General features: G+C 57.4%; 1 protein-coding gene across 3 annotated transcripts in view; it reads right to left on the bottom strand.

Moving 5' to 3' along the window:
• Window positions 1-27,363, bottom strand: part of ARHGAP39 (Rho GTPase activating protein 39) — a 188,047-nt gene that overhangs the window by 71,407 nt on the left and 89,277 nt on the right. For 2 of the 3 annotated variants that reach the window (XM_090040791.1, XM_090040792.1), the window contains exon 2: window positions 18,387-18,821. In XM_090040791.1, the coding sequence (XP_089896917.1) occupies window positions 18,387-18,821 (435 nt within the window). Of the gene's footprint in view, window positions 1-18,386; window positions 18,822-27,363 lie in introns of those variants that run through there. The other variant, XM_090040793.1, reaches the window with a different exon arrangement.

Here is a 27,363-nt window from a genome sequence, read left to right as displayed (position 1 = left end):
GACCCTAGCCGCCCTGACTGTGAAGTCGCGCCTCCTGATATCTAGCCTAAACCTACCCTCTGCCAGCTTGTGACCGTTATTCCTGGTCACTCCTGGCGGTGCTCGAGGGAACAGGGACTCCCCCAGCGCCTGCTGATCCCCCCTGACTAGTTTGTAACAGGCCACTAGACCCCCCCTCAGCCTTCTCTTCTGGAGGCTGAACAGGTTCAGGTCCCGTCGCCTCTCCTCGTAGGGCCTGCCCTGCTGCCCCCGACCATGCGAGTGGCCTCCTCTGGACCCTCTCTGTGATGTCCACATCCCTCCTGAAGTGCGGCGCCCAGACCTGGACGCAGTACCCCCACTGCGGCCTGACCAGTGCCGCATAGAGGGGGAGGATCACACCCCTGGACCTGCTCGAGGTGCATCTGTGGATGCACGACAAGGCGCGGTTGGCCTTCCTGACCGCGTCCCCACACTGCCAGCCCATGTTCATCTTGGAGTCAAGTATGACTCCAAGATCCTTTTCCGCCTCCGTGCTGACAAGAGGGGAGTTCCCCAACCTGTAGGTATGGTGCCGGTTGTTTTTCCTGACTTGTGGGCTGCAAGACACTGCTCCGTGACCTACATCTGGCCAAAACAGCTATAACTTCACTGCAACGAGCTCCAGACAATCTGCAGGGCTGGAAAACAGGAGCTTTGTGACCAGGAGCAGCCAGCACACATCAGCATGGCAGACGAAAGCCTAGAGTGGCTGGTGGAGCATCAAGACCATTGAAAAGCAGAGGGTCGTTAACACTGTGGACTGAAGAGGGTAGAAGGGATCGAGTAGATTACAAGAAGCCATGAAGTTAATTGACTCCCTCAGCCTGGCTTGACACCAAGTGCTGCTGTCACTGCCAGGCAGCTGGTTTTAAACTTTGGGTGGACCAGGAAAAAAGCGGGGTGCTAGTGTACCCTCTGGATCCACCCCATACACAGGCCCTAACTTTTACAGTGACACCAATGGTAAATGCTGTATTTTTGGGGGGTACAACATGTACCTTCATTCCCCCAAACAGCTGCTGAAAGTTGGGGGGTGCATTATAAGTGAGGAAATATGGTACAAGCAGTCTGACCCTTAAGCTTCTGCTGGGCAAACATGCAAGAAACTCTGCGTGCCACCCACGGGAAGGCAAAGCAAAGAGCAGGCTGGGCTCTCCCGCTGCTGCTGCTACTCAGTCACGTCCTACAAGATTAACTTGTTTTCCTTCCACCTTTCAACCCTGCCAGGTGCATCTTCTATTCTGAGGGGTGATGGATATGAGAAAATACGGTATTTTGCTTAGAGGGGAAACTAAGGCACCGAGAGGGGAGCAACATGACAAGTGCCTACGGTCACACGAGGAGGCTGCAGCAGAGAGTGGAATTGAGCCCAGGAGTCCCAAAACCTGGCGGCCCTCCACTCCCTTTGCAGACCCCCGTCTCCCCGGAAGGGTGGCTCCGGGCTCAAGCCGGGTCTAAATGAATCCGTCGAACCTCCTTCTCGGCCTGACCCATCTCAGGGAAAAAGGCACCGGGGTTTCACCACCCGCTGCTCCTCCTGCCGCTGCAACGCCTGATGGAAGAGACTGCGGCGAGAGACTGGAAGCGGATGAATAAAAGCCTGTTGCCCCTGAAATCTGGTTCCAAGACGCCCTCTATTTCCTGCGCTCGGGTCAGGGGCAGCGAGGAACAGCCGACGGGGCAAATACACAAGAAAGGGGCACACAGAAACCAGCAGCGTATAAAGCTCCCTGGCAGGTCAATGCTACGAGTCAAGCATCCGCATTATGTCAAAAGAATTACAGCCGGGAGACACAATGGAGCAATTAGCACAGGGCCGCACGGGGAATAGCAGAAACAGACAGTTAACAAGCCACAGGAGGGGCAGCCCCCCACCGCTGAGGGCGACAGCCACTCTCCGGCAGTTTGCCCCCTCTGCCATCCTGTGCCATGGGTCCAGCAGGATCTGGGGAGGATCAGCGGTGCAGTTGCACCCCCTTTCAGTCCTGCTTCACCCACCCTTAAAACCAATGGTTTGGGAGAGGGAGCAACATCACTCCGCACGGGGGGACTCAAGTGACTTCATCTCCGTGATTCCTGCTAATCTCTCACCACTCCACAGGTGTTACCCACCCTCTCCTGGTTTTAATGGTCTTGATGTCCCACTTTACAACCTATCCCTTCTCCAGTAGTGCTGCTGTCTCTCAGCCATTCCTGGTGATGTTGATATTTCACAGCCCCCTAGCTAAAAGCCTTAATTCAGGTGTGGCCATATGAACTTGGGTGTAGAAATGTCTGATAGTGATGTCTGAAAGCTCTGTCAAGCAAGATGCTCAAGAAAGCTAGGTTTTGTTTTATGCATCTGAGTAAGAGATGATGAAATTATTGCATTATAACTATGAAGTCTATGACTGAAATCTCTGAATAAGAGATTTAACTAGTAAGAGATTTATTAGCCACGTACAGGGCTAATGAACTTTTCACTATTTTCTGCCTAGAGTACTCTGTGCTTCTAAAATTAATATACAATCTTAATACATATGTACAAAGTACTGCACGTTGCAATAGTTATAGCTGTTTTTGCTTTGTTTTTAAACCAACCGGTACAGTGCTTGCCTCCCAGATTAGTACGGCTTCTGGTTTAACTGAAGGAAAAGGTCTGGTCCTTGATGCGAGGACAAACACGTCTTCTACACCCCTCTTTTCAAAATCTTACATCCGCCCATGCCTCCAGCCTCCCAAACCTGCCTGATGAACCCGCTTCTGCTGCATCTGTCACCTCATTTGGTTTTTATGATAGGCTTAAAAGCCTGTGGAGGAGTCTGGTGCTCAGAAGACAGTTTCCACTAAGCACTCGTTAGCCAGCCCTGTGTTAATCTGCTTGCTTTTGATGGCCTCCAGGGACTCACATGGCTGAAGGTAGGCCTCCAACCCTAGATGGGAAAGCCCTGAGATGGAAGAGTGTGTACAATCATTGGGTTCATTGAGGGCAGGTCCTGCCTGACTAACCTGGTTTCTTTTTATGATCAGTCACAAAGTCCCTGGACAAGGGTGCCGGGGTGGATGTCGTCTTCCTGGACTTTAAGAAGGCCTTGGACACGGTTTCCCATCACCTTCTCTTAAAAAAACTAGGTGACTGCAGCACTGATGCCAACACAGTCAGATTTCATAGATTTCATAGACATCAGGGCTGGAAGGGACCTCGGGAGATCATCGAGTCCAGCCCCCTGCCCAAAGGGCAGGAAGTCAGCGGGGGTCATAGGATCCCAGCAAGAAAAGCATCCAATCTACTCTTGAAGGTGTTCAGTGTAGGCGCTTGAACCACCTCCGCTGGCAGACTGCTCCAGACCTCGGGGGCTCGGACAGTAAAGAAATTCTTCCTTATGTCCAGCCTGAAACGGTCTCGCAGGAGTTTGTGACCGTTCGACCTCGTCATCCCTTGGGGCGCTCTGGTGAACAGACGTTCCCCCAGATCCTGGTGGGCACCCCTGATAAACTTGTAGGTGGCCATCAGATCGCCCCTGAGCCTGCGCTTTTCCAGGCTAAAGAGTCCCATGGCTCTCAGCCTGTCGTCGTAAGATCTGTTTTCCTGACCTCTGATCATGCGCGTGGCTCTCCTCTGGACTCTCTCAAGCTTCTCCACATCCTTTTTGAATTGTGGAGCCCAAAACTGGACGCAGTACTCCAGCTGCGGCCTCACCGAGGCCGAGTACAAGGGGAGAATGACGTCCCAGGATTTGCTCGAGAAGCATCTATGGATGCAAGCCGGCGTTCTGATCTCTTTACTAGCCACAGCATCGCATTGCAGGCTCATGTTCATCTTGTGGTCAATGCTGACCCCCAAGTCCATTTCTTCTGTAGTGCTAACCAACGTAGCACTGCCGAGCCTATAAGGAAGCTGCAGGTTTTTCCTCCCAAGGTGGAGAACCTTGCATTTTTCGGTGTTAAACACCATGAGGTTCTCGTCTGCCCATTTGCTGAGCCTGTCCAGGTCAGCCTGGATCACCCACCTATCTTCTGGCGTGGATGCTTTGCCCCAAAGTTTGGTGTCATCGGTGAACATGGCCAGTCCACTGCTGACTCCAGTGTCCACATCGTTAATGAAGATGTTGAACAGTATGGGTCCCAGGACAGAGCCTTGAGGGACCCCACTGGTCACAGGGCACCACGATGAGTGACTGCCATCAATCACAACCCTCTGGGTCCGACCACGGAGCCAATTTCCCAGGCAGCGGATCGTGGTGGAGCCAAGGCCACAACTGGGCAGTTTGGCCAAGAGGTGATCGTGGGATACCAGATCAAAAGCTTTTTTGAAGTCAAGATATATGACATCAATCTCTTCTCTCTTGTCCAGGTGATAGGACACCTGGTCATAGAAGGAAATGAGATTGGTCAAACAAGACCTACCTGCAACAAACCCGTACTGGCTGTCCCTTAGGATGTTAGCCTGGGCCAGTCCCTCAAGGATGGCCTCCTTAATAAACTTTTCTAAGCTCTGCCCCAGGATAGAAGTCAGGCTAATGGGCCTGTAGTTAGCCGGATCCACTCTCCTCCCTTTCTTGAAGATCGGCACCACATTGGCCTTCTCCCAGTCTTCGGGCACTACACCAGAGCGCCAGGAGCTCTCGAAGACCCGTGCCAGGGGCTGGGCTATGACGCTCGCCAGCTCCTTGAGTACCCTGGGGTGCAGGTTGTCAAGGCCGGCTGACTTGAAGGTATCCAGCTTCTCAAGGTGTTCCTTCACGAGGTCAGCATTGACGGAGGGTAAGGGATCTCCCTCACCCAGATCTCCCTGTCCCATAGCAGGCATGGGCGTCCCATGGGACTGCTGAAAGACTGACGCAAAGTACCTATTTAAGAGGTTGGCTTTTTCCTGGGCGTCAGTTGTCAGTTGCCCCATCTGGTTTAGCAGGGGTCCAGCATTGCCCTTGCTTTTCCTCCGGCTCCCCACAGATCTGAAAAAGGACTTTTTGTTGTCCTTGATGCCTGAAGCTAGTTGGAGTTCAGTTGCAGCCTTGGCTTTCCTGGTTTGCTCCCTGCACGGACCGGACCAGCGCGGAGTAATCCTCCTTGGAGGTGAATCCCGTCCTCCATCCTTTGTAGGCTTTCCTTTTTAGTCACAGTAGGTCCGCTAGGTCCCTGGAGAGCCAGGGGGGCTGCTGTGCCCTCTTGCTGCCTTTCCTCCGTGTTGGAATAGATTTAGCTTGTGCACTGAGGATCGCTTCCTTGAGAAGCAGCCACTCTTCTTGAACTCCCAACTCCCTGGGGTCACGGTCCCTGAGGGCCTGACCGACAAGCCTCTTGAGCTTGTCAAAGTCGGCTTTTCTGAAGTCAGGGACTTCTGTGTTGCTGACTGACTTGCCAGCTTTCCGGCGGATGGTGAAGGTGATCAGCTCGTGGTCGCTGTCACCCAGCTTCCCATCGATCACTAGGTCGTCCCCCGTAGCCAGTACCAGGTCGAGCAGCGCTTTGCCTCTCGTTGGCCCATAGACTTCTTGAGTCAGGTAGAGGTCATCCACGCACGAGAGAAAGCTTTGCGCCTGCTCAGATTTAGCTGAGTGATCTTCCCACGAGATGTCCAGGTAACTGAAGTCACCCGTGACAACCAAGGTCCTGGAGCAAGCGGCCTCAGTCAGTTCCCGGGCGAACTCCTGGTCAAGCCCGGGACTTTGGGTGGGAGGTCTGTAGTAGACTCCCACCATTTTGTCCCCTGTGCCGTTTTTCCCACGAATTTTTACCCAGAGGGTCTCTAGCTGTCCATGCCGGTCGCCAACATCAGCTTGCAGGGACATGTAGCTTTCCTTCACATAGAGAGCTACCCCCCCGCCCCTTTTGTCTACACGATCCCTCCTGTACAGGGTACAGCCCTCTATACCCGTGGTCCAGTCATGGGGGGAGTCCCACCAGGTCTCCGTTATCCCAATGACGTCATATTTCTTTGCACTGAGCAGGAGGACGAGCTCCTCCTGCTTGTTGCCCAGGCTCCTGGCATTAGTGTGACAAATTGGCTCAATGGTCACACCCAGAGAGCGGTGGTGGATGGGTCATGTTCGACCTGGAGGGACGTGGGCAGTGGGGTCCCCCAGGGCTTGGTCCTCGGGCCTGCACTGTTCAACATCTTCATCAGCGATCTGGATGTGGGTGTGGAAAGCACCTTGCTTAAATTCACTGATGACACCAAGTCGTGGGGCGAGGTGGGCACGCTGGAGGGGAGGGACAGAACCCAGCCAGACCTAGACAGTTACAGGGGTGGATGGATGAGAATAGGATGGAGTTCAATGCAGACAAATGCACGGTGCTGCATCTAGGGAGAAGGAACCAGCAACAACACCTATAGGCTGGGAAACGAACTGCTCGTCAACACAGTGGCAGAAAGGGATCTCGGGGTCATTGTTGGCTCCAGGATGGACATGCGTCGCCAATGCAAGGAAGCGGTCAGGAAGGCCAACCGCACCTTGTCCTGCATCCACAGATGCATCTCGAGCAGGTCCAGGGAGGTGATCCTCCCCCTCTGTGCGGCACTGGTCAGGCCGCAGCTGGAGTCCTGCGTCCAGTTCTGGGCGCCGCACTGCAGGAGGGATGTGGACAGCATGGAGAGGGTCCAGAGGAGGCCACCTGCATGATCAGGGGACAACAGGGCAGGCCCTATGAGGAGAGGCGACGGGACCCGAACCGGTTCAGTCTCCACAAGAGAAGGCTGGGGGGGATCTAGTGGCTGTCTATAAACTCTCCGGGGGGACCAGTGGGAATTGGGGGAGGCGCTGTTCCCCCAGGCACCACCCGGGGTTACTAGGAATAACAAACGCAAGTTAGAGAGCAGGTTCAGGCTGGACACCAGGAGATGTTGCTTTACAGTGAGAGCTGCCAGGCTCTGCAGCAGGCTCCCAAGTGAGGTGGTGCTCTCTCCTGCCTTGGGGGTCTTCAAGAGGAGGCTGGACAGATATTTGGCTGGGGTGATATGACCCCAGCACCCATTCCTGCCTGGGGCAGGGGGTCGGACCTGATGATCTGTTTAGGTCCCTTCTGAGCCTAAGTACTATGATACTACGAATCAGGGAGGAGCTCCCTGCCCATCACCGAGAGCCTGCAGTAGTCAACTGAGAGCCTGCTATATCCTTGGTGGTCTGTGCTGGGCGCCCACAAGCCCCCAGGACGTGCAGGTGGCTCAAGGCAGCGAGATCAGCTGGCTCCTGTCCCTACAAGCTCTTGGTCCCCGTTCAGAGCCCCTGGCTGTCACTTTGGGAGGAGGGTTGTGGTGCTTGCTGCCGTTGCAATCAGCTCTCGCGGCTTTTGGGCTTTCCAGAAGGAAGAGAGAGGACAAGGGGTCTCGGGAGCAATACTGAGACGCGCCGTCACAAACCAGACAGCAGGTCATTTCAGAGTCTCTCAGTCACGGTGTCTTTGCGCATCCCATCACCGGTAGAGGAAAGCTCCACCACTGAAATGAGGGACCGTGAAGCCAAGACACCGGCAGCGCCTGCACAGAGACTGTCCCTCTCATCAGGGATTTGGCCTTTTACTGGTGATGCTCGTTCCCGGGGCAGACTGAGCTCTGAAGTTCGTTCCCGGAGCAGACTGAGCTCCTGCATGAGGAGGGAGATGTCCTCCTGGGGAAACGCGGAGGCGATGCAGGCAGAGAAGATGTCCATTGGGCAGGGGCAGATTGAACAGAGGCCAGCGGCCTGCCCGGAGCAGGGGCAAAAGGGACATGAGCGGTTCCTGATCGTCCTCCCCCCACAGCAAAGCTCTGCCGAGGAACCAGCGATGCCCTGGTGCATGCCCCCCAGGAACAAGCCAGCTGGTTAGCCTAGGGAGGATCCTGCCTCTGGCTGGGGGTTGGCCTGGAAGACCTTCCAGCCCTTCTCTTCTCTCGTTGTCGGGCTCTGCTCCATGCCTCTAGCACAGGGGCCTTTCCGGAGGCAGCCGTACTCCTGTCCCTCATCTCCTGCATGCGAGGCTGCCCCCACCGCTGCACCCAGCGTGGCGCATGCTCCCAGAAGCTGCTCAAAAGGGAAGGCCCTTTATCTTCCAGCACTCAAGGGGGGTGCAGAAAACACCGCAGAGGCTGCCGCAAGCATCTGGGTCGATGCGCACCAGCTCTCTCCAGGGACCTGACACCATATCGCTGCAGCCCTCAGCGACAGGTGTCCACGGAGGCCTGCCTCCCCCCTCCTTGCGTGCACCTTAACGAGCTGCAGGCAGCTTCACAGCTGCTCACCTTCTCCAATTCTGCACCCGCGACTCCCTCCCAGCTGCTGGGCGAGCGGCCGCCGAAGCGGGGGGAGGATGACAGAGTGCCGTCAGATGCGCTGGGCAGAACAAGGGAAGCCCAGTTCTCTCCCGGGCCGCGCCGTCATCTGCTGGGAGCCTGGGACCGTGGCAAGGGCAACGGCAGAGAAAGGCTTTGCAGCTTAGCTGTTAGGGACAGAGACGGGGTCCGATGCCCGAACTCCTGGAGGTGACGGCCACAAGGCGACGAGCACGGAGCTGGAGAGCCAGCGTGTACTCCAGCGGCTCTCTAAATGTGCCAGTGGTGCAAATGGGAGGACATCTGTGGAAGACATAGGGCAGCGAGGGCACAAACTGGCCAGGCTGCAGTTTTGAAGGCTGCTGCTCAGTGAGGTGAGGGGTACGGGCCCCTCCTAGCATGAGCCAAAGGCCCACCGGGGCCTCGAACCACAGAGAAGTGGTGGGGCAGGGAGCTGCGGGGTCACATCCAGTCCGGCCCCTGCCTGAGGCAGGATCAGCCCCGTCCCAACCAGCCCAGATGAACCATCGTGTAAACTCCTTGTAAAACCACTGTCAGCCCTGACACAGCACCGGACATCACACCTGCCCCTGCCCCAGGGAAAGCCGCGGGATCGTGGGGGCAATGTCCTACTGCTGCAAAGGGTCTTAATAGACACCCCAGAGCCCCCAGGCAGAGGCCGTGCCCCCACCAGAGAGGAAGGCAGACCCCCCCAGCCTGCACCAATCTAAGCACGGAGTAAAATCCCATCCTGACCCTAAATATGGCATCGGTCTGACCCTGAGCAGAGGGCCAAGACCCTCTCGCCAGGACCCTCCGGGTTGAAGTCCCAGCAGGAGCTCAAGGGTCCTACATCCTGTATCTCAAGCCCATTTCTGTAGCTAACCCCACGCCTGGGAGAGGTGTGATCGGCCTCACGTCCACTCCCAGCGACCGGGCAGCCACTTCCAGCTCCAGGATCTGATGCCAGGCCAAGGCGTGGCTCTGAAACCACAGCTGGGTGCCTCAACGCACCCCTGCAGCGGCCTTGTCACGTAGGAGCATGGGCAGGAGGGGCATGAAGTGCTGTGTGCTTGTAGCAGGGGCTGAGATTGTCGCCCCGCCCCTTCCATTAGTCTGCAATTAGCTCTGATGGCTAATTACCTGGGGTCACTTATCAGCTCTCACATCTCACTCCTGCTTCCTTCCTTCAGACCCTCCGATGTCTCACCTGGAGCGCCCCCGCAGACCAGGACCAGGTCCTCTTTCGTGCTAAATAGACCCATCGAGTGAGCTCGGCCCATAAAACAGCAGGCTGCTTTTGCTGGGGTGAAGTTACAAGCTACGCCTAGCTGACGCTGAATCGATACAACATGAAGCAGGGTTAAAGTTAGACCGTGCTGTGGGCAGTAGCACATTAAGGGTTAACACCACGTCTTGCCCCTAGAGGGCAGGTGAGCAGGTAATTGGGGTGCTGGAAGCTGTGCATCTTGGGATGCTGGAGGACTGCAAGTTGCTTGTTTTATCTCCTTGGGGGAGAGTGAAGTTACCCTCACCTGAAGTGGCAGAACTTTTGAGATGCTCAGAGGCCGTTTTGCCAGGAGTTAACGAGCTTTAATGTGCAGACAGCTTGCATTTTAAGTGCCCTTAGTCTGGTCTACTGTGCAACTCCACCCTGTAATAGCCCAGGCAATTCAGACACAGCAGGGCCCGGGTGGCACAGAGGAGAGCCAGCGCTTTGCTTTGCAACAGCCAAAGTCCAGCCTCTTGCCTTGGGGCTGGAGAAAGCCGTGAGCTTGCAGGGCGAGTCCAAGTGAAAAGCCCCCCTGGTTGCTCATGCAGAAGGAGCTGCAGCCCCACAAAGAGGCCTGAACACAGGAGAGAAGAGACTGAAGCCGCAGCGAGCTCTGCAACCCGCCCGCCTTATCGGTGGCACGGAGGTCCGGGGCCCGGGAGGGGCTGCCCGGATGGGATGTGCTTCCTAGGAGTGACACCGAGGCAGCACTTGTAGCTGGCAGGGAGGTGGGGGAGACATATAGGGTACAGCCCCCATCAGGGTGCTGGCGAGCGTGCGAGCTGCAGGCGCGCTCGAGCTGAAGCACGGCACAAGGCCGTGCAGAGAAGCGGCTGCAGTGCTTGCCCCTCCCTGCCGGCTCTGTCACATGGCAAGAACCTGCTCGGCAGCGAGATTCATGCCCTTTGCATGCGGGAACCTGAGCCGCCATCCCTGCCCGCGCGTGGACATACCCAGAGAGGCCCTGCTCTTAAAGAGAAAGCACAGAGATGAGTTAGAGAACAGGCGGCTTCTCCGTGCGGTCCATACCCCCCTCCGCGCGTCTGGGCCGGCCCTGCAGAGAGCCGCAAGCTGGCCGCCCCACGGCTTTCATCGCCGCGCTCTCCTCTCCCTGCTCGCTGAACCCAGGGCCCGCCTGCCCCCTGCCCCCGTAGGCTGGCCAAGGGGAAGAAGGCTGTGCATTAGCACTGCTGAGGATTGGGACGGGGCCCCACATGCCACCCACCCCGTTTGGGGCCAGGGAGGAATTTCTCCCCGTGCTCAGATCAGTACGGACTGGGGGTTTTGCCTTCCTCTGAAGCAGGGGTCTCTGGAGCATCCAGGGCACTGCCAGCCCCCACCCCCACCCCCCTGCTTTACCTGGGGCAGGTTGGGGTGTGCAGGGTGTTTCTGGGGCCCTGTGCCCGGCAGCTGTGTGACGGTGCTGGGGGGTGTAGTTTTAAGAAACCATCAGGCGAGCGTGCCTGTAGGAGAGTCCAGATGGAGCTGATCCGGCCTGGAGCCTCCCCTCTGGGGGGGTCTTGGCAGATTCTGCATCTCAAAGGTCCATATTGGTGGGCTGGCCCATGCTTCTCTGTGGCCAGCTGTCAGGGCACTGGGGGGGGGGGGGGGGGTCACACACATACATAGTCACGGAGCAGAGCGGACCTGCGGCCGCCACGTCTAGTCCAACCCCCTGCCGGAGCCAGGATCAGCCCTGTCTGCACCATCCGAGACAAACCACGTGTCCCACCTCCGAGCAAAGCTACGCAGTCGCCCTGACGCAGCCCCGCACCACTGCAGGGAGACCGTGGGGGCCAACGTGCTGCAGCTGTAGGACGCTGTCAGCATTTGCTCCAGAGATCGCAAGTAGACGGACGGGGGCTGCGAAAGCTCAGGGGTCCCAAGCACCCAGGAGCCCGAGGCCAGGCCAGGAGGCATGCATCAGCCTAGCTGCTACCTCTGCCCGGGGGCATAGTCCATGCCACAGCACCCAACCCCTTGCCCCCAAGCAGCACTTGGCTCCAGGACAGCGGTGGCCTAGAGGCAGCAGCCCTCCTCTGTGGGAGGTGGACACCCCTGCTCCAGGACAAAGGGTGCAAGGCTTGAGGGTGCTGCCTGGGTGAAGGGAGATGTCAGAGCCCCTCTGCAGCAAGGGTTGGGCAGGACTCCCACCCCCCCCACGCTGGCAGTGCCCCCCAGCACAGGTCCCACTACAGCTCAGCGAAGACTGGGCGCCGTGCCCCCAGCCCAGCGCCCCCCTCCCCTCTCCAGCTCCATGCAGCACTTCTGGGGTGCGCACCCGGGATCAGGATCCAGGCCTCCTGCCCCAGCCGGCAGCAGCTGCTAACGCTTTCGTGGTCGGGGCAGGTTTGGCTTTGCCGGAGCCGAGGGTCTCATCCAAGCACGGGGACTCGTGTCGGTGTCCTTTCACATTCATGCCTCAGTTGCCCCTGCCCCCCGCATCTCCCCCAAGAGCTGCAGAGTCTCTGCACTTCTGGGGCCGGACCCTGCGACAGCTGTAGGTGCGCTGCACTTTGCTTCATGCCTGCAGGCTGGGCTGCTCATTTCCCATGTGACGTGAAGCCTGGGGACAGGTTTACGGGGCGCAAGAGCGAGAACGAGCCTGTGTAGTTACACAAGCCAGGATGAAAGCAGGGGCATAGGCCAAAGGACCCCAGCGGTACTTAGGCCTGGCTGGACTCTGCCAGGCCTACGAAACCCCGGTGTATTGTGCAGGGCCCTCTGGACCCGATGCACGGCCCCTTGCAGAGGCACAATTGCAGTGCACCGGCCGTGGGACCCTGCTCTCCCTCTTGTCCCACCCATAGCAGTGCTGGGAAGAACACGTGCAAGCAGAGCGGGTCTCCTAGCCGCCTCCCAGGCCCTGCTAGATGCATCAAATACTCCCCCCACCCCGAGCAGCCCCCTACCCATTCCCCCCACCCCTGTTCCCAGCAAAAGCCTCCTCCTGAGCCAGAAGACTGGCTCCTTCCACCTCTCCCCCACCCCATCGCGGTGCCTTCACCTGCCGGGGCCCCGCAGTCCCTGGGGAGTCAGGAGAACTACAGGATCACATCAGCTGCATTTTGGACAGCTGCAGCTGGCGATGCGGCTGCCTGTGAACTGCAACACTGGGGTATGTGTGCGTGCGTGTGTATGCTGCGTGTGAGTGTGCACATGTGGGTGTGTGCATATGTATGTGTGTGCACACACGTGTGAGCAGCACACATCCCCCGGATCTCTGCTGCCAGGCAATCGCCCCCACAGCCCAGCACCCTCCGAAGGCATCAACCATTTCACTGCCATGCCCTGGGCGACAGCATTTGCCCGCTGCCCACGTCCTGCTCATACAGCAGGTTCGGGCAGCAGCGGGCATGTGCTGGCAGCCATGTCCCAAGGAAAAAGCAGGCCCCAGGGCACCGGGAGACTCCCAGGCCGTGGCCAAGGCAGCAGCTAGAGCGGCTGGAGCAGGGAGCTCCCACGTTCAAGCAGCACACGAGGGTGGAACAGCCGTTTCTGGTCTGGACGGCGGCCCATGGGTGCGGGGCAGTCGAGCTCCCTAGGCAGACGCGGTCTGGTCAGCCCACGGGAAGGGGTGGGTGCTGTAGGGTGCTTTCCCACCCACTGCCACTCCCATGGGGCCCTGCCGCAGCCCAGGGCAGGGATAAGAGCAAGCAGAGCACCCTGTCCGCTGGGACAAAGAAGACATCGGCCCTTGCCAGAGTCTGTGCCCAGCTTCTGGGATGTGAGCCAGACCCACAGCCCACTACTGCACGACCTTGCGAGGGCGGTGGCTAGCAGGGCCCCCAGGCGATGGGGCCTTGGACTTCCCACCCCACCCAAGACAGGCCCCGCAACCCCCAGTCTGTGTCTCAGAGTCTCTGCCGCGCTGCACTAGGGTGACAACCCCAGCGATGAGTCTGGGCCACGGCCACAGGCTCAGCCACCAGCACAGGGGCTGTGGACGCTAAACCTCAGTTCTCACAGGTGCAGGGAGGAAGCAGGACCCTGGGCTGGATCCCCAGGGAGCGTGTCCAGGGCTTGTTCTCCTGGGCAAGGGTGCTGTGGGGAGCATTCAGGTGCTGGTCCCGAAGCGCAGGGCAGGAGAAAGGACATTCTGCTTTCCTGTCTGCACCAGCCTCCAGGCCACCCAGCTGCATCTGGCCACCAGGTAGCTGAAGCACAGCATGCACATGTGCATGTACACATATGTGTGCGGGGAGGTTGCGTGTGTGTAGGTATGTGTGCTCACATGTATGTTTCATAGTTTCTAGGGTCGGAAGGGACCTGAGCAGATCATCTAGTCCGACCCCCTGCCATGGCAGGAAAGAGTTCTGGGGTCAAACGACCCCAGCAAGGTGTGCATCCAACCTCCTCTTATACACCCCCAGGGTAGGAGCCAGCACCTCGCTGTCGAGCCTGAATCTCCGCTCTGCCAGCTTGTGACCGTTACTCCTGGTCACTCCTGGCGGCGCTCGGGGGAACAGGGACTCCCCCAGTGCCTGCTGGTCCCCCCTGACTAGTTTATAACAGGCCACCAGATCCCCCTCAGCCTTCTCTTGTGGAGGCTGAACAGGTTCAGGTCCCGTCGCCTCTCCTCGCAGGGCCTGCCCTGCTGCCCCCGATCATGTGAGTGGCCTCCTCTGCACCCTCTCCATGCTGCCCACATCCCTCCTGAAGTGCGGCGCCCAGACCTGGACGCAGTACTCCAGCTGCGGCCTGACCGGTGCCGCACAGAGGGGGAGGATCACCCCCCCGGACCTGCTCGAGATGCATCTGTGGATGCATGACAGGGTACGGTCGGCCTTCCTGACCGCGTCCCCACACTGCCAGCCCATGTTCATCTTGGAGTCAATGATGACCCCCAGATCCCTTTCCACCTCCGTGCTGACAGGAGGGGAGTTCCCCAACCTGTAGGTATGGTGCCGGTTGTTCCTCCCCAGGTGCAGCACCTTGCACTTGTCTGTGTTGAAGCCCATCCTATTCTCGTCCGCTCACCCTTGTAACCTGTCTAGGTCTGATTGTAGCCTGTTGCATCCTTCCAGTGTGCCCACGTCCCCCCACACCTTAGTGTCATCAGCAAATTTGAACAGGTGCTTTTTACCCCCTCGTCCAAATCGCTGATGAAGATGTTGAACAGTGCGGGCCCGAGGACCGAGCCCTGGGGGACCCCACTGCCCACGTCCTTCCAGGATGAGAAGGACCCATCCACTACCACCCTCTGGGGTCGGCCCTGCAGCCAGTCGGCGACACATCTGACTGTGGGGGTGTCTACACCACAGCCCCCAGTGTCTTAATGAGAACGGGGTGAGAGACAGTGTCAAAAGCCTTCCGGAAGTCCAGGAAGATGATGTCCGCTGCTACCCCTGCGTCTGGTGATCTGATTGTAAAAGGCCACCAGGTTGGTCTGACAGGACCTGCCACTGATGAACCCGTGTTGGTTGCCCCTAAGCATGCAGTCCCCTGCTGGCCCCTCCCGGATGTGTGCCAGCATAATTTTCTCAAACAGCTTGCCTAGGATCGAGGTAAGACTAACCAGCCTATGGTTTCCCGGGTCCTCCTTCCTGCCTTTTTTGAAGATGGGGATCACATTGGCCTCTTCCGGTCCTCCAGTACCTCTCCAGAGCACCACGAGTGCTCGTACAGCTGTGCCAGGGGACTTGCTATGACCTCGGCCAGTTCCTTTACAACTCTAGGGTGGAGATCATCCGGGCCGGCTGACTTGAATACATCCAACCCCTCCAGAAGCTTCCTAACTAAATCCTCGCTAACCCGTGGCCCAGGTGTGCCTCCCCCGGGGCCCAAAGCGGGGCCCAGCAGGGAGGTGGCTGTTCTGGCCCCTACTTAGGAAGACGGAGGCAAAGAAATCGTTAAACATGTTAGCTTTGCCGTCTGGCGTGATGACCAAGTTTCCCAACGCGTCCTGCAAGGGCCCCACATTACCCGGGACCTTCTTTTTACCCCCTATGTATTTTAAAAAAGACTTCTTATTTTCCTTAATCTGGGAAGCCAGTCCCAGTTCCATCTCTGCCTTGGCCTTCCTAACTACCCCCGACATCCCCGAGCAACTACAGAATAGTCCTCCCTGGTGATGACCCCTTCTTTCCATTGGGTGTAAGCCTCCTTTTTAGCAAGGAGACAATCCCGGATGCTTTTGGTGAGCCACGGAGGCTTGTGTGCTCTCCTGCTCCCTTTGATCCTCATTGGGATTACCTCCCTTTGGGCTTGGAGGATCGTCTCCTTAAGGAGCGACCACTCTCCTCGGACACCTGGCTCCCCTCCCCTCCGGGACCTCAGCGCTTCCCCAACTATCCTATGTGTGTGCGCATGCACATGAGCAGTGTGTGCATGCATGCATGCGGGTGCTCGTTTGTCTCTATGTGTGCATGTGTGCGTATATGCATGTATGTGTAGACACTTCCATGTACATGCTCTCATGCATATGTGCACCTCTATGGGGTGCCTGTGTGGGTGCACACCTGCGTGCGCATGTGGCTTTGAGCCTGGCTCAGGCATGAGTGACAGCAGCAGCGGGTCTCGCAGCTGGAAGGGGCAGGGGCTGCGCTCCCTGCTCAGCTGTGCTGCCATCTGCACCATCGCTGACACCCCCCCTTGCAGCTCCACTTAACTCTTTCTGCACCAGCACGCCTGGGAAGGGCCATCCGGCTGTCCTGCAGAGGCACAAGCTGCAGGCTGAGCTCTCGGTGCTCCCTACCAAGGGAACACGCCGATGCCTTGGAAAGCTCCTGGCAGGAGAAGCAGGCTGGGCAGAGACTGCCGCATTTCCAAAGAGGCATGAGGGCTGTGGCACAGTTCTGCATGAGAACGGGAGGGAAACCCAAGGAGGAGAAAGGCTGAGCCAGCAGCAAAGGCCTGGGGAGACTCAAGTTTGAGTCCTTGCCCTGCCACGGCCCCCCAGCACCCAGGCAAGGCTTCAGCCTCACTGCACTTCAGGCTGCTCTATGAAATGGGAACAAGAGCATGCACTCCTCCACTGGGGGGCTCATATGTGATGGTGTGAGAGGGGCATATAAATGACCTGACCCCCGAGGCCTAGAAACCCTGCCTTCATGCTAGCAATGACCCGGGACATGTGCGTGGGACTGGGACCGTTAGCTGCAAGACTTGGTGCTCCAGGGCTCTGTACTGTGCATACCCCAGCTACACATGGAGCCAAGGGGCCGGGACCTGGGGCTTCACCGTCTCCCAGCTCTGAGACACGGCAGGTCGCAAGCACCCTGCAGGGCACCACGCCTCTAGCAGCACCTCCTGCCCAGGTGGCCTGTGCAGCTGGGTCTCTTCGGGGGCAGGAAGCCCCCTTCCCTCAGCCTGGGAGATGCATGCAGCTTTCATAAGAAGTGCATGGACTGGGTCAGATGTATGGGTCCATCCTGCCCCATCTCCTGTGTCACCCGGGGCAGAGCGTGCAGGCTGAAGGGAAAAGGACCTGGCTCTCTTTTTTCCCAGTCTTCCACTTGAGCAGAGGAGGGGGCAGCCTTAGGAAAGGGTCCACGGAGGATGTCTTATGCACTAAACACGTGACGTGGCCACTGCAGGTGCCAACATAGTTGCAGGGGTAGGGATGTACAGAGCACGGGGCAGAGTGCAACAGGCCCCAGCGGGAAGGACTGGCAGGCAGCACAGGGCTGCTGAGGGATGCCAGGAGAGCAAGCCACGGAGAAGGCAAGACACTGGCCCAGGGGCAAGCTGGACTGAGCAGGGGGGAGAGGGGCAATGTGGGCACGAGGGAAGGAGTCCAACAGGGAAAAGGCAGGAGCCAGCGGGGATGGGAGCCCTGGGGAGGGGGAACGATGGTGGTAGCAGCTGGGAGCATTGCAGGGGAGAAGCGTAAAGAAATGCTATGAGTCCTGGGGGGAAAGGAGTCCCTGCAACAGTGGGAATGGTCTCCACGGATGCTGTACCGGGGGCCCGTTCGGGAAGAGAAGACCCTGTCGCATGTACCCAACAGCAGAGCTGGCAGGCAGCACCCCCCACACAGAGCAGGGGTGGGGAGGGTCTAATGCCCGGCCCTGCCTCTCACCACTTAAACCCACAGCTTTTCCAGGGTCCTGGCTGCATCCCGGATCCCAGCAGACTTTGCAAGCCCTGGATGCCCAGAGAGTTCAGTCCACCCCCACAGGTGGATTTCCAAGGGGTGAAAGCCAGGCAGCAGCGGAGCTGGGCATGTTGGACACTCGGCAACAGGGGCCCAGCCAGCATCTCCCAGCTCGGAGGGGCCCAGTTTTGGAAACGGGCATGGGCTTGTATTCACTGTTGGAAATTCCCCTTAGCAAAGGAATCGCCCACCTCTGCCAGGAGCTCCAGGATAGGCACAGGGAGAGCAACGGGGTCGATATCCGCTCACAGGGCACCGCGGCATCTGGACCCTGCGTGGGGGAGCACCCAGGGGAGAAGCGTAAAGAAATGCTACAAGTCCTGGGGGGAAAGGAGTCCCTGCAACAGTGGGAATGGTCTCCACGGATGCCCACACCCTGCACCGGGAGCCGTGCCGCTGCCTCTGCCCAGGGCTGCCAACAGGGCTAGCAGGCCCTGCCATCCCAGAGAATCGCGGACCCCTCCGTATACCCCAGCCGCGGCTCCACTGCCCCCTCCACATTTCCAAGCCTGGGATATTGCTTCTCCCCCCATGTCCCTTATAGGTCAGGGGCTCAGTTCTCCCAGCAAGGATATGCCCCGTCTGCCAGCCTGACGTGGAGCGAGTGCCGTCGGGCTCAGCATGCAGGGCTTGGGAGAAAAGAGGCAGCCTCTAGCTCCAAAGCAGGGGAAGCATTTTAAAGTAAAGCTTCTCCACCCCCAGTGCATAAGATGCATCCCGCGATCGTGCCTTCCAGCCCACCACCGCTCCCCCCGGCCCCACCTTACCTCTCCGTCTCCTCCTTCACCGGCGCGTACTGCGTGGCCTGGCGGCTCGGGCGCGCCTGCTCCGGGGGCTTCTCGCTGCCCTCCAGCTCCTGCTCCAGAGACGAGCTGGTGCTGCCTTCCCGGCTGACATTGCTGCTGCGGCCCGGGCTGTTCTCGGTGGAGGCCCGCGGCGACTCCGTGTTCTGCTTCAGGGTCTGCAGCTTGGCCAGCGGGATGATGTCGCAGTTCTGCGGGCGATGCCACACGGTGCGCTGCGTGGTGGCATTGTAGTAGTAGAAGCGCGAGGTGTTGGGGTCAAAGAGCTCCCACCACTGGTTCTCGTTGGTGCGCTTGATGCGCACGCCGGCGGGCGGGTCCCACACGCACTCCCCCGTGATGAGGTTGGCGTACATGCGCTCCCGCGTGCGAGGCTCTATGATTTCCACCCATTCCAGCCTGCGGGACGAGAACACACACAGACAGGGCTCGTGAGAAGCCGGCGGGCGCGAGGGGAGGGCAAAGAGCTGCTGGGAAGGTGGGGGAGAGGAAACCAGGAGCAGGGATCGGGAGGAGCTGGCTCCCATCCTGCTCTGTCAGGTCATGGGCATTTAGCAAGGGCACTAACCAAAAACGAGGGGGCAGGCAGCATTGGATGGCCTTCGTGCTGCTTTCCCAGCTGCCAGCCGGCACGTCTTTTCGTTAGATCCTGGGCTCTCCAGGGCAGAGACCCGCTGGAAAGCATGGTCACACAGCTACGCGGCTGGCAGGGAGCTGCGGGCTCGCATCGAGCCCAACCCCTGCCCGAGACGGGGTCGGCTCCGTGCAAACCAGCCCAGACAAGCCCCGTGTCCGACCTCGAAGCCACATGACACAGCCCCAGGCACTGCCCCAGAACTTGCCCCCAGGAAAGCTGGGGGGCCACCAACGTGCAAAGGTTGGTAATAGGGGTATCGGTGTAGCTGTGGTCGGTCTAAGGACACTGGCAGGGCAAGGCTCTTTGGGTAAATCCCAGACCTTTCATTAGACCAACTAAAATAGTTGGACAAGAACAATTTTTCAAACTATTTTAGTTGGGCTAATAAAAGATACTGGATTTACCCAAAGAAAGTTGTTAATATACACTTGAGAGACTGTGCCCCCATTACAGAGGAAGGCAAACCCCGCCCTAGTCTGGACCAGTCTGAGCAGGGGGGAAATCCCTTCCTGCCCCCAGTGCAACATCAGTCTGAGCCTGAGCACGGGGGACTATTTAATGTCCTCAGGAACGCGGTGGAGTCCGCTGAAAGCTGTGGGCTGCCGTCGGCCGTCAGCGTGTGAAGGCCTCTGGACCCTGTATGAGGGTCCAGAGACAGTCCAGAAGCAGGCAGCCAGGACCCTGCGGGATTGGTGCCAGCAGGAGCATTGGGAGCATTGCCCAGCCTGGGCTGCAGCACCCAGCACCTCTGGAGGAGGCTTAAAAACACCCTGAGCAATGAAGAAGCGCCCTGAAGAATGCTTCTGGTCCCAAACGCGACCAGCCCTCGCTGGGAACAACTGACCAGCGCTGAGGAGTGCCGGCATTGAGAAGGTGGAAACAGCACACGCAGAACCGCAGCTGCCAGTGATGCCCCACCGTGCCAGGACACCCGATCTGGTCCGGGGGAAACGGCAGAGAAAACCCCTTGTAGGGGCAATGCTCACGTGCTGCTTCCGAGCCGAGTCTTGCTGCGTCTGAATTTGGCACCGCAGCTGAGCACGGAGCCACTCCAGAGGCCGGCACTCACCGGGGTGAGCATCTTGCCTAACAGCTCAGCAAATGCACCCTCCAGTGGCCACTTGGCCCCTCGACCCCTGCTCTGGACTGTGAGGACCCAGTCTGGGCTCCCAGGGCAGCTCTGGGAATGCCCAGGCTCCATGTTGGCTTCCAACCCCAGGCCACGTGCTCTCTGTCCTGGGACCCATCCTGTTCAACATCTTCATTAATGATGTGGACATTGGAGTCAGGAGCGGACTGGCCAAGTTCGCCGATGACACCAAACTTTGGGGCAAAGCATCCACGCCAGAAGATAGGCGGGTGATCCAGGCTGACCTGGACAAGCTCAGCAAATGGGCGGACGAGAACCTGATGGTGTTTAACACCGAAAAATGCAAGGGTCTCCACCTTGGGAGGAAAAACCTGCAGCATCCTTATAGGCTCGGCAGTGCTACGCTGGCTAGCACTACAGAAGAAAGAGACTTGGGGGTCATCACTGACCACAAGATGAACGTGAGACTTCAATGCGATGCTGCGGCTAGTAAAGTGACCAAAACGCTGGCGTGCATCCATAGATGCTTCTCGAGCAAATCCCGGGACGTCATTCTCCCCTTGTACTCGGCCTTGGTGAGGCCGCAGCTGGAGCACTGCGTCCAGTTTTGGGCTCCACAATTCAAAAAGGATGTGGAGAAGCTTGAGAGAGTCCAGAGGAGAGCCACGCGCATGATCAGAGGTCAGGAAAACAGATCTTACGACGACAGGCTGAGAGCCACGGGACTCTTTAGCCTGGAAAAGCGCAGGCTCGGGGTGATCTGATGGCCACCTATAAGTTTATCAGGGGTGACCACCAGGATCTGGGGGAACGTCTGTTCACCAGAGCGCCCCAAGGGATGACGAGGTCGAACGGTCACAAACTCCTGCAAGACCGTTTCAGGCTGGACACAAGGAAGAATTTCTTTCCTGTCCGAGCCCCCAAGGTCTGGAGCAGTCTGCCAGCGGAGGTGGTTCAAGCACCTACATTGAACACCTTCAAGAGCAAACTGGATGCTTATGTTGCTGGGATCCTATGACCCCAGCTGACTTTCTGCCCTTTGGGCAGGGGGCTGGACTCGAAGATCTCCTGAGGTCCCCTCCAGCCCTAATGTCTAAGAAATCTGTGAAATCATCACTGCTGTTGCAGGGAATGGGTGCATCCTCCCATGCCCTTCTGCGGTGACTCCAGGTGCAGAGAACCTGGTGCTCCCCAGACCAGTCTCCTCCGTGCAGGAACTGCACATGCGGAGGGGCTTGGCACGGCCAGCCTTCCTCTACTGCAGCTCTTCAGTGTGGGAAGCGTGACTCCTGATCCAGCAGAGACCCCAGCATAGCAGGAAAGGGACCATCAGAACAGGAGGGGGGAAAAACCCCTCCAAAAACCTAATACCATATTATCCAGCATGCAACACAGGCTGTTCCCCAAAAACCAGCTGCTGGAAGCTGGGGCGCACACGATACGTGGGGAAATACAGTAACAGCACTTTCTGCAGCTAAACCCAAGTAACTCTGCATGCAACCCACATGGAGCAAGCTCAGCCCCTCACTGCCGCTGATCCGTTACTTACTAGAAAGAAAGATCTTTTTTGCACCCCATTTGGCCTTTCAAAAAACCAAGGTGTGGATTTTATTCCGCAGCATGCAAGAAAATACGGTATTTATGCAGTGCTAATTCTCCCCCACCCCGGGAAATGTGATCCCCGGGGCCAGGATCCCATTCCACAGATTAGGCTCCTATGTCACCTTAGTGCAATCCTATTCCCTTCTGTTGAAGTCTCTGGAAATCCATTAGTGCATTGCTGACGGCCACGTGCTCTCAGCCTCATGAATAAGTCACAACAAGGAGGAGAGGACCCACCCTCAGCTTTCGCACTGGCAGTTGTCTGAGCACCGTGTGCAGGCGGAAACAGGCCCTGGATAGGGATGGCACAGGACGACGTCCCAAGAGCCCAGCCCTGCCGTTTCCACCCGAGAACTAGAGGCGCCTGCTGAAATGAGGAGACAGGTTTAAAACCCACCTGGGAAAGAAGTTCAGGTGGTTTGCATTGCCACTGGAGGTTGTAGGGGCAGAGTACAACCAGATGTAAAAAGGGACTAGACAAGTTAATGGGTGATAGATTCATTAACAACTGTTAAGTGAAACAGTCAGGGATGTTTCCTCCGCCAGCTTGAAGCCAATGATGGTGGAGATCAGGGAGGTACGACAGCACTCGGATCATTTTAGATATAACCAGCTCACATGCTCTCCTTCTAAAGCATCTATTTCCACCGTCGGAAACAGGCTGCTAACAGACGGACCACTGGGCTGATCCAGCACAGCACTGCTCACGTAATGTCCTTCTGCAGCCAACTGGCTAATACAGATGGAGCCACATTGGCCCCTGTTACTAGAGATGACCCACTGGGGATGGGAGAGAGAGGTTTCACGTAGGATGGCTGGATTTTAAATATCAGCCAGCAGGAAACTTGGATTTAAATGATGGATCCTGTTCTGCATCTGTGCTTCAAACGCTAAGCCACAGAGATGTCCGTTGCCACAGCTGGGATCACCGGTAAAATCTCCCTGAAAACACGTACAACCTAGACAGCAAGTGTGGTGCCCTTCTGCCAGCCAGAAGCACAAGCATGCATTCAAGTAAGGATGATACTTAAAATACATTTATTCCAAATCTTAATTTTCACATGTTTGTATGTTAGGAAATGGCAAACGATGCATTTATTAACTCCAAGATCACTCCTCGCTGGGGATTTGTGTCAGGCTGCATTCAGACAGGAAGTGGAATTTAATTTAAAAGGTACGAAACAGCTTTTTCCAATTTGCGCTTGATCAGATAGAGTGTCTTAAACGTGCTGGGTGAAGGGCAGGTTATCAAAATGCACGAGGCATGTAAACCTGATACACTGAACTGAAGCAGTTTTTTGACTGCAATCAGCCAGCTGATGGGGCTGCTTCTGGTCGCAGGTGACGCAGCATCTGAAGGGGTCTCGATTAAAAGAAGCTCGAGGGCTCTCCAAAAGTGCCCCAGCGCTTCCAAAAAGCCCAGCAGGAAACTGCATGCACCTTGAGGCATATCAAAACCAAGGAAACCGGAGCCAGACCTTCGAGTCTCCAGAACCGCGATTCTCAACCGGGTGCTGTGACACCCTGGGGTGCCATGAGAGCCTTCCAAGGGTGCCGCAGGGCGCTCTGTGGTACACGTGATTCAAGGTCAGCGCTGCTGTATGCGTGACCCACGAGATAAACCCAGGGATTTCCAATAGAAATCCAGTGTTAAAAACCTGCCCTGCTGAGGTTTGTCCGAGTTCCTGGCAACAGAAGAATCGCTCTGGTATTTTCTGTAGTCGAAAATGGAGTGAAAACGAGCTGACATTTTCCCAGGGGGGGGTCTCGAGCCCGTCGAATCTAAAAAGGGTGAGAACTGCTGTTCAGTGAGCGGATGGCACTTCCCACCTAGGCTGATTCATTGAACGGGAACTGGAAATCATGAAAGCCTCTCTCCCTTCTCCCCATCTATTACCTTTTCCAACTTGGGCCGAACAAGTCGAATGAAGACAACGTCCTGCCCACGATCAGCAAGGAACGCCAAATGCTTATGGTTGGAAAGACCCTCACCGCCTGCCATCGCTCTCCTGCAAGCCTGGGACATCGTGGGCTTGATGCGGCACGTGACATAACATTGCACAGACATCCTAGAGCCGTGGGGCTGGCAGGGACCTGAAGAGGTCACATCCAGCCCAACCCCTGCCTCGGGCAGGATCAGCCCTGTGCAAACCAGCCCAGAGCAGCATAGTAGCACGCAGGCATTGCTACACCTGGATCATGTCCCACCAGTGACCATCCACTCTCTCCTTGACACCTCCAGGGATGGAGAGTCCCCCCTTCCCTGGCATTTCTCCCATGGCCTCCCTGCTCCGACAGCAAAGAAGTTTTCCCTGACATGCAACCTAAACCGACTTTGCTGCAACTTCCAGCTATTGGCCCTCCAATGCCTCGAGCAGTGAGATATGCAGAGGCTGGAAGGAGTCATCTCCATTTAAATCTGATCTACTGCAGGCAAAGGCAGCGCTCGGCCATCGGGGCTGGGCTGCACGGGGAATTTTACTGCAGCGTCGCAACCCGAGGTCCTGAAGAGACCACAAGCCCAGCCCGCCAGACACAGAGAAAGTCCCTTGGGATTTATTGCTGACCCGGCAGGAACAAGGGTTGCACCCGGATCGAGCAGGTGGCAGTTCCCCCCCAGTGTGGCATTCAAGGGGGGTCTCGTGGCCCCAGAGGTGGTGGGAGCCAAGAGCTCGGCCAGGGCTTGGACACGTGCGTGGAGGAAAGGGGCGCGGGTGGCACGGCCTCCGCATCGCCCTGCCTGGACCCCAGTGCTGGAGGCTGCAGGGAGAGGAACAGGGGAACCCCTGCTCGGACCCGGTCGCTCTGCGGGACGCAGGGGACCGGGCAGGATGGACCCACAGACCCAGCACCCGGCAGCTCTGCTGCTGTCAACGCGCGCCCCAGCTATGCACTCACCCAGGGTCGAGCTGCCCCCGGACGGCATGTCCGACGCGCGCACCCTGCCCTGCTCGCCTTCTCGAGCGGCGCTGGGTCGGAAAGGCGACGAGGCGGCTGCCGGGACCCGAATGCGGCTCTGCCTCGTTGCTGTAGAAACGCTGCAGCGGGCGAGCGAGGCAGCTCCGCTCTCCAGCCCGTCGGACCCACCTTCCCAGGCCGTGCAGAGCAAACACCCTGCCGTGTTTAATTGTCACGGCACCGTTCACTGCATCCAGGGTGCAAATGCATGGAGGCGTCTCCCTGGAAACGCACGCTTTTGTTACAGCCGCAGAACAGAGCATCAGGCAGCATCGCCCGGCGCAGCAAGAATACAGGCCTCATTCTGCGCCCACGCACGCAAGGTAATTCGGTGCTGAGGCCCTGTTCCTGGGCTTGTGGGGAGGATGCTGCACTCTCAGGCCGCCATGCATGTGGAAGTGTGTTAAAGCCCCGCTGCTCCCGATGGGACGGACTGAGAACCGCCCTGCCGTGTTTCCTAGCCCCCGTGCTGCCCACAAAACACCTTCTGCTTTGGTAGCAGGGGAGAGCAAAGCAGCTCTCTCCCCGCTGCTGCTGCTGGGCGATGCCACACGAAGCCCATGGACCCTGGAACATGCTAAAACGCCCCGATGCTTTCAGCAGGGATGTGAGGTGGGGTGCCCGGATCTCGGGAGCGCCGCAGCGAAGGCCGGATTTAAAGAACAGAAACTAGGAGTGGAGGAAAAAACCCTTGTGACATTATAAAGATGAGCCATGGGGACATTTTTTACCCAGAAAATCTCAAATTGTGCATGCCAGCCCACCAACACCGTCAAGACGAACTGGCTGGTTGAGCTGGCTACTACTTCAGATCCACGGCCCAACTCCCCTGGGCAGGGGGCCAGCAAGAACATCCCCTTTCAGACGATGCCAGAAAAACCAGCCCCCAAACACCTTCCCTCACGCTTGCAGTTACCCAGAAAACCGGTACTTTTCCAGACAATTTACCACCCGCTGCCCTCTGCTCCAGGAGGATCTGGTTGCCTTGTGCAACGTCCAAGTGCTAATTATTAGGGAAATGGAAAGAATTCCCCCAACACTGCTGTAATTAGGAGCCGTGTCCGTGGCGGGGGTGAGGAGCTGGCACTCCGGAGCGTTTTGCAGTTAAAGGATCGGGGATTTACGAGCAACAGGAGAGGGGAAAAGAGCAAAGGAGGCATCGCAGAGACAAAAGCAGGCACGCGCGGCTCCGCGTGGGACGCACCGCTGCACCGCAGAGGCACGGGACGGGCGCAGCCTGTGCTCACAAAACGGGGAGCTTCCCCGGGGCAGATCCAGAGGTGCAGCCGCTCGCACCCCCCTTTGATTCCTGCCCCATCCAAAGCTTTAAACCAACTGCCTGGTTTTAAGCAACAGCAGATTTTCGATTCAGAAAGCAGTGACGGAGTCACTTGACTTGGCTGCTCATTACCATCCACCCGATTCCTTCCAAACTCTTCACTCCACAGGTGTCAGCCACCCCCTTCCCTGTTTATGGTTTCTTATGGCTCCACTGCGCGAGCTAGTCTTTCTGCTGCCACGCTGCCGTCTGCGAGCCGCTCCTGGTAACGCAGCTCCTGTTTCGCAGCCCCGCGCCTGCTTGTTAGCTCTAGCTAGAAACATTCATTCACACGTGGAAATGTTAACTAGGGTGAACATCCGCCGGGGTGTGGAAATAACTTTCAGTGAAGCATCGGAGGCACTGCCAAGATGCTCAGGAAGGCTAGGTTTTGTTTTACGAATCTGGAAAAAAAAGAGATGTACCTTTATAATGACTACCTGTGTAATGAAACAACACCACTGATTCTTTTTACTGTGTTTTTACATATATGAGTTAGTGCCTTCATTTGCTATTTCAATAACGGTTGTTTTGAGTTGCTTTTTTTTTTTCCGCTTCAACCTTAAACTGAATAATATGGCCCTAGGCCCTTAGCTTATTGCTAAAGCTTCTAGTTTCTTTTTAACTGGAGACAACTGCGTGTTGTGTTGCATGTGAGGATGCACCGCACCATCTGCAGCCGCCCTTTCCAAAATCCTACATCCATCCATCAGCTTGTGTGTTTGACAGGGGCTGTGCCTCGAACAGAGAATGTCAGTTCACCCTCCGGGACAGGGCTGGGCACGGTGCCCTCTGCAATATGCTTTTGCCGGCCGCACAAAGTGGCTCACTCAGCACCAGGCAACATCCTGAGAGAGCCAGGGGTGCGTTTGAGATGATAAGGTAGTTTTGTTTTTCCCCGGTGCCTTGGAGGATCTAGGTGGGCAGATGGCAGAAGCAATCTGAGTGACAGCTGCTTGAGAGATGCAACGTGACGCTATCCTTGCAAGAAAGTAAACCAAGGAACCCCCGAGCAGCTCATCCCACGTCTTCGGGTGTGTTGTGATACAGGGAAAGAAATATATGTCTCATCCAGGGAGGCAAGGGTCCCAAATTGCCCTCACCCAAGAGGAGCGGTGCTCCCAACATGCCTCATGTCATGCGCACAAAACAAGCGACAGCTTGTGGTTTAATTGCAAAGTGCCACTCCTGCATAGAGCTGAGCCCCAAAACCGACGCCAAAAGGGATTACTGAAAGGTAGCCCTATAATTTTTGGCTAGAACCGCCATCATTTTGATTGCATCTCCTTAGTTTCAGTACAAGCACTCGTGCATACACTGTTAAGGGGAAAAGACA

This window comes from Crocodylus siamensis, chromosome 3, assembly GCF_052110815.1.
Source record: "Crocodylus siamensis isolate JL-2025a chromosome 3, ASM5211081v1, whole genome shotgun sequence".
Classification (NCBI taxonomy): Eukaryota; Metazoa; Chordata; order Crocodylia; family Crocodylidae; genus Crocodylus; species Crocodylus siamensis.
The sequence above is the reverse complement of the archived record's forward strand: the minus strand, read 5'-3'. Positions and strand labels throughout refer to the sequence as shown.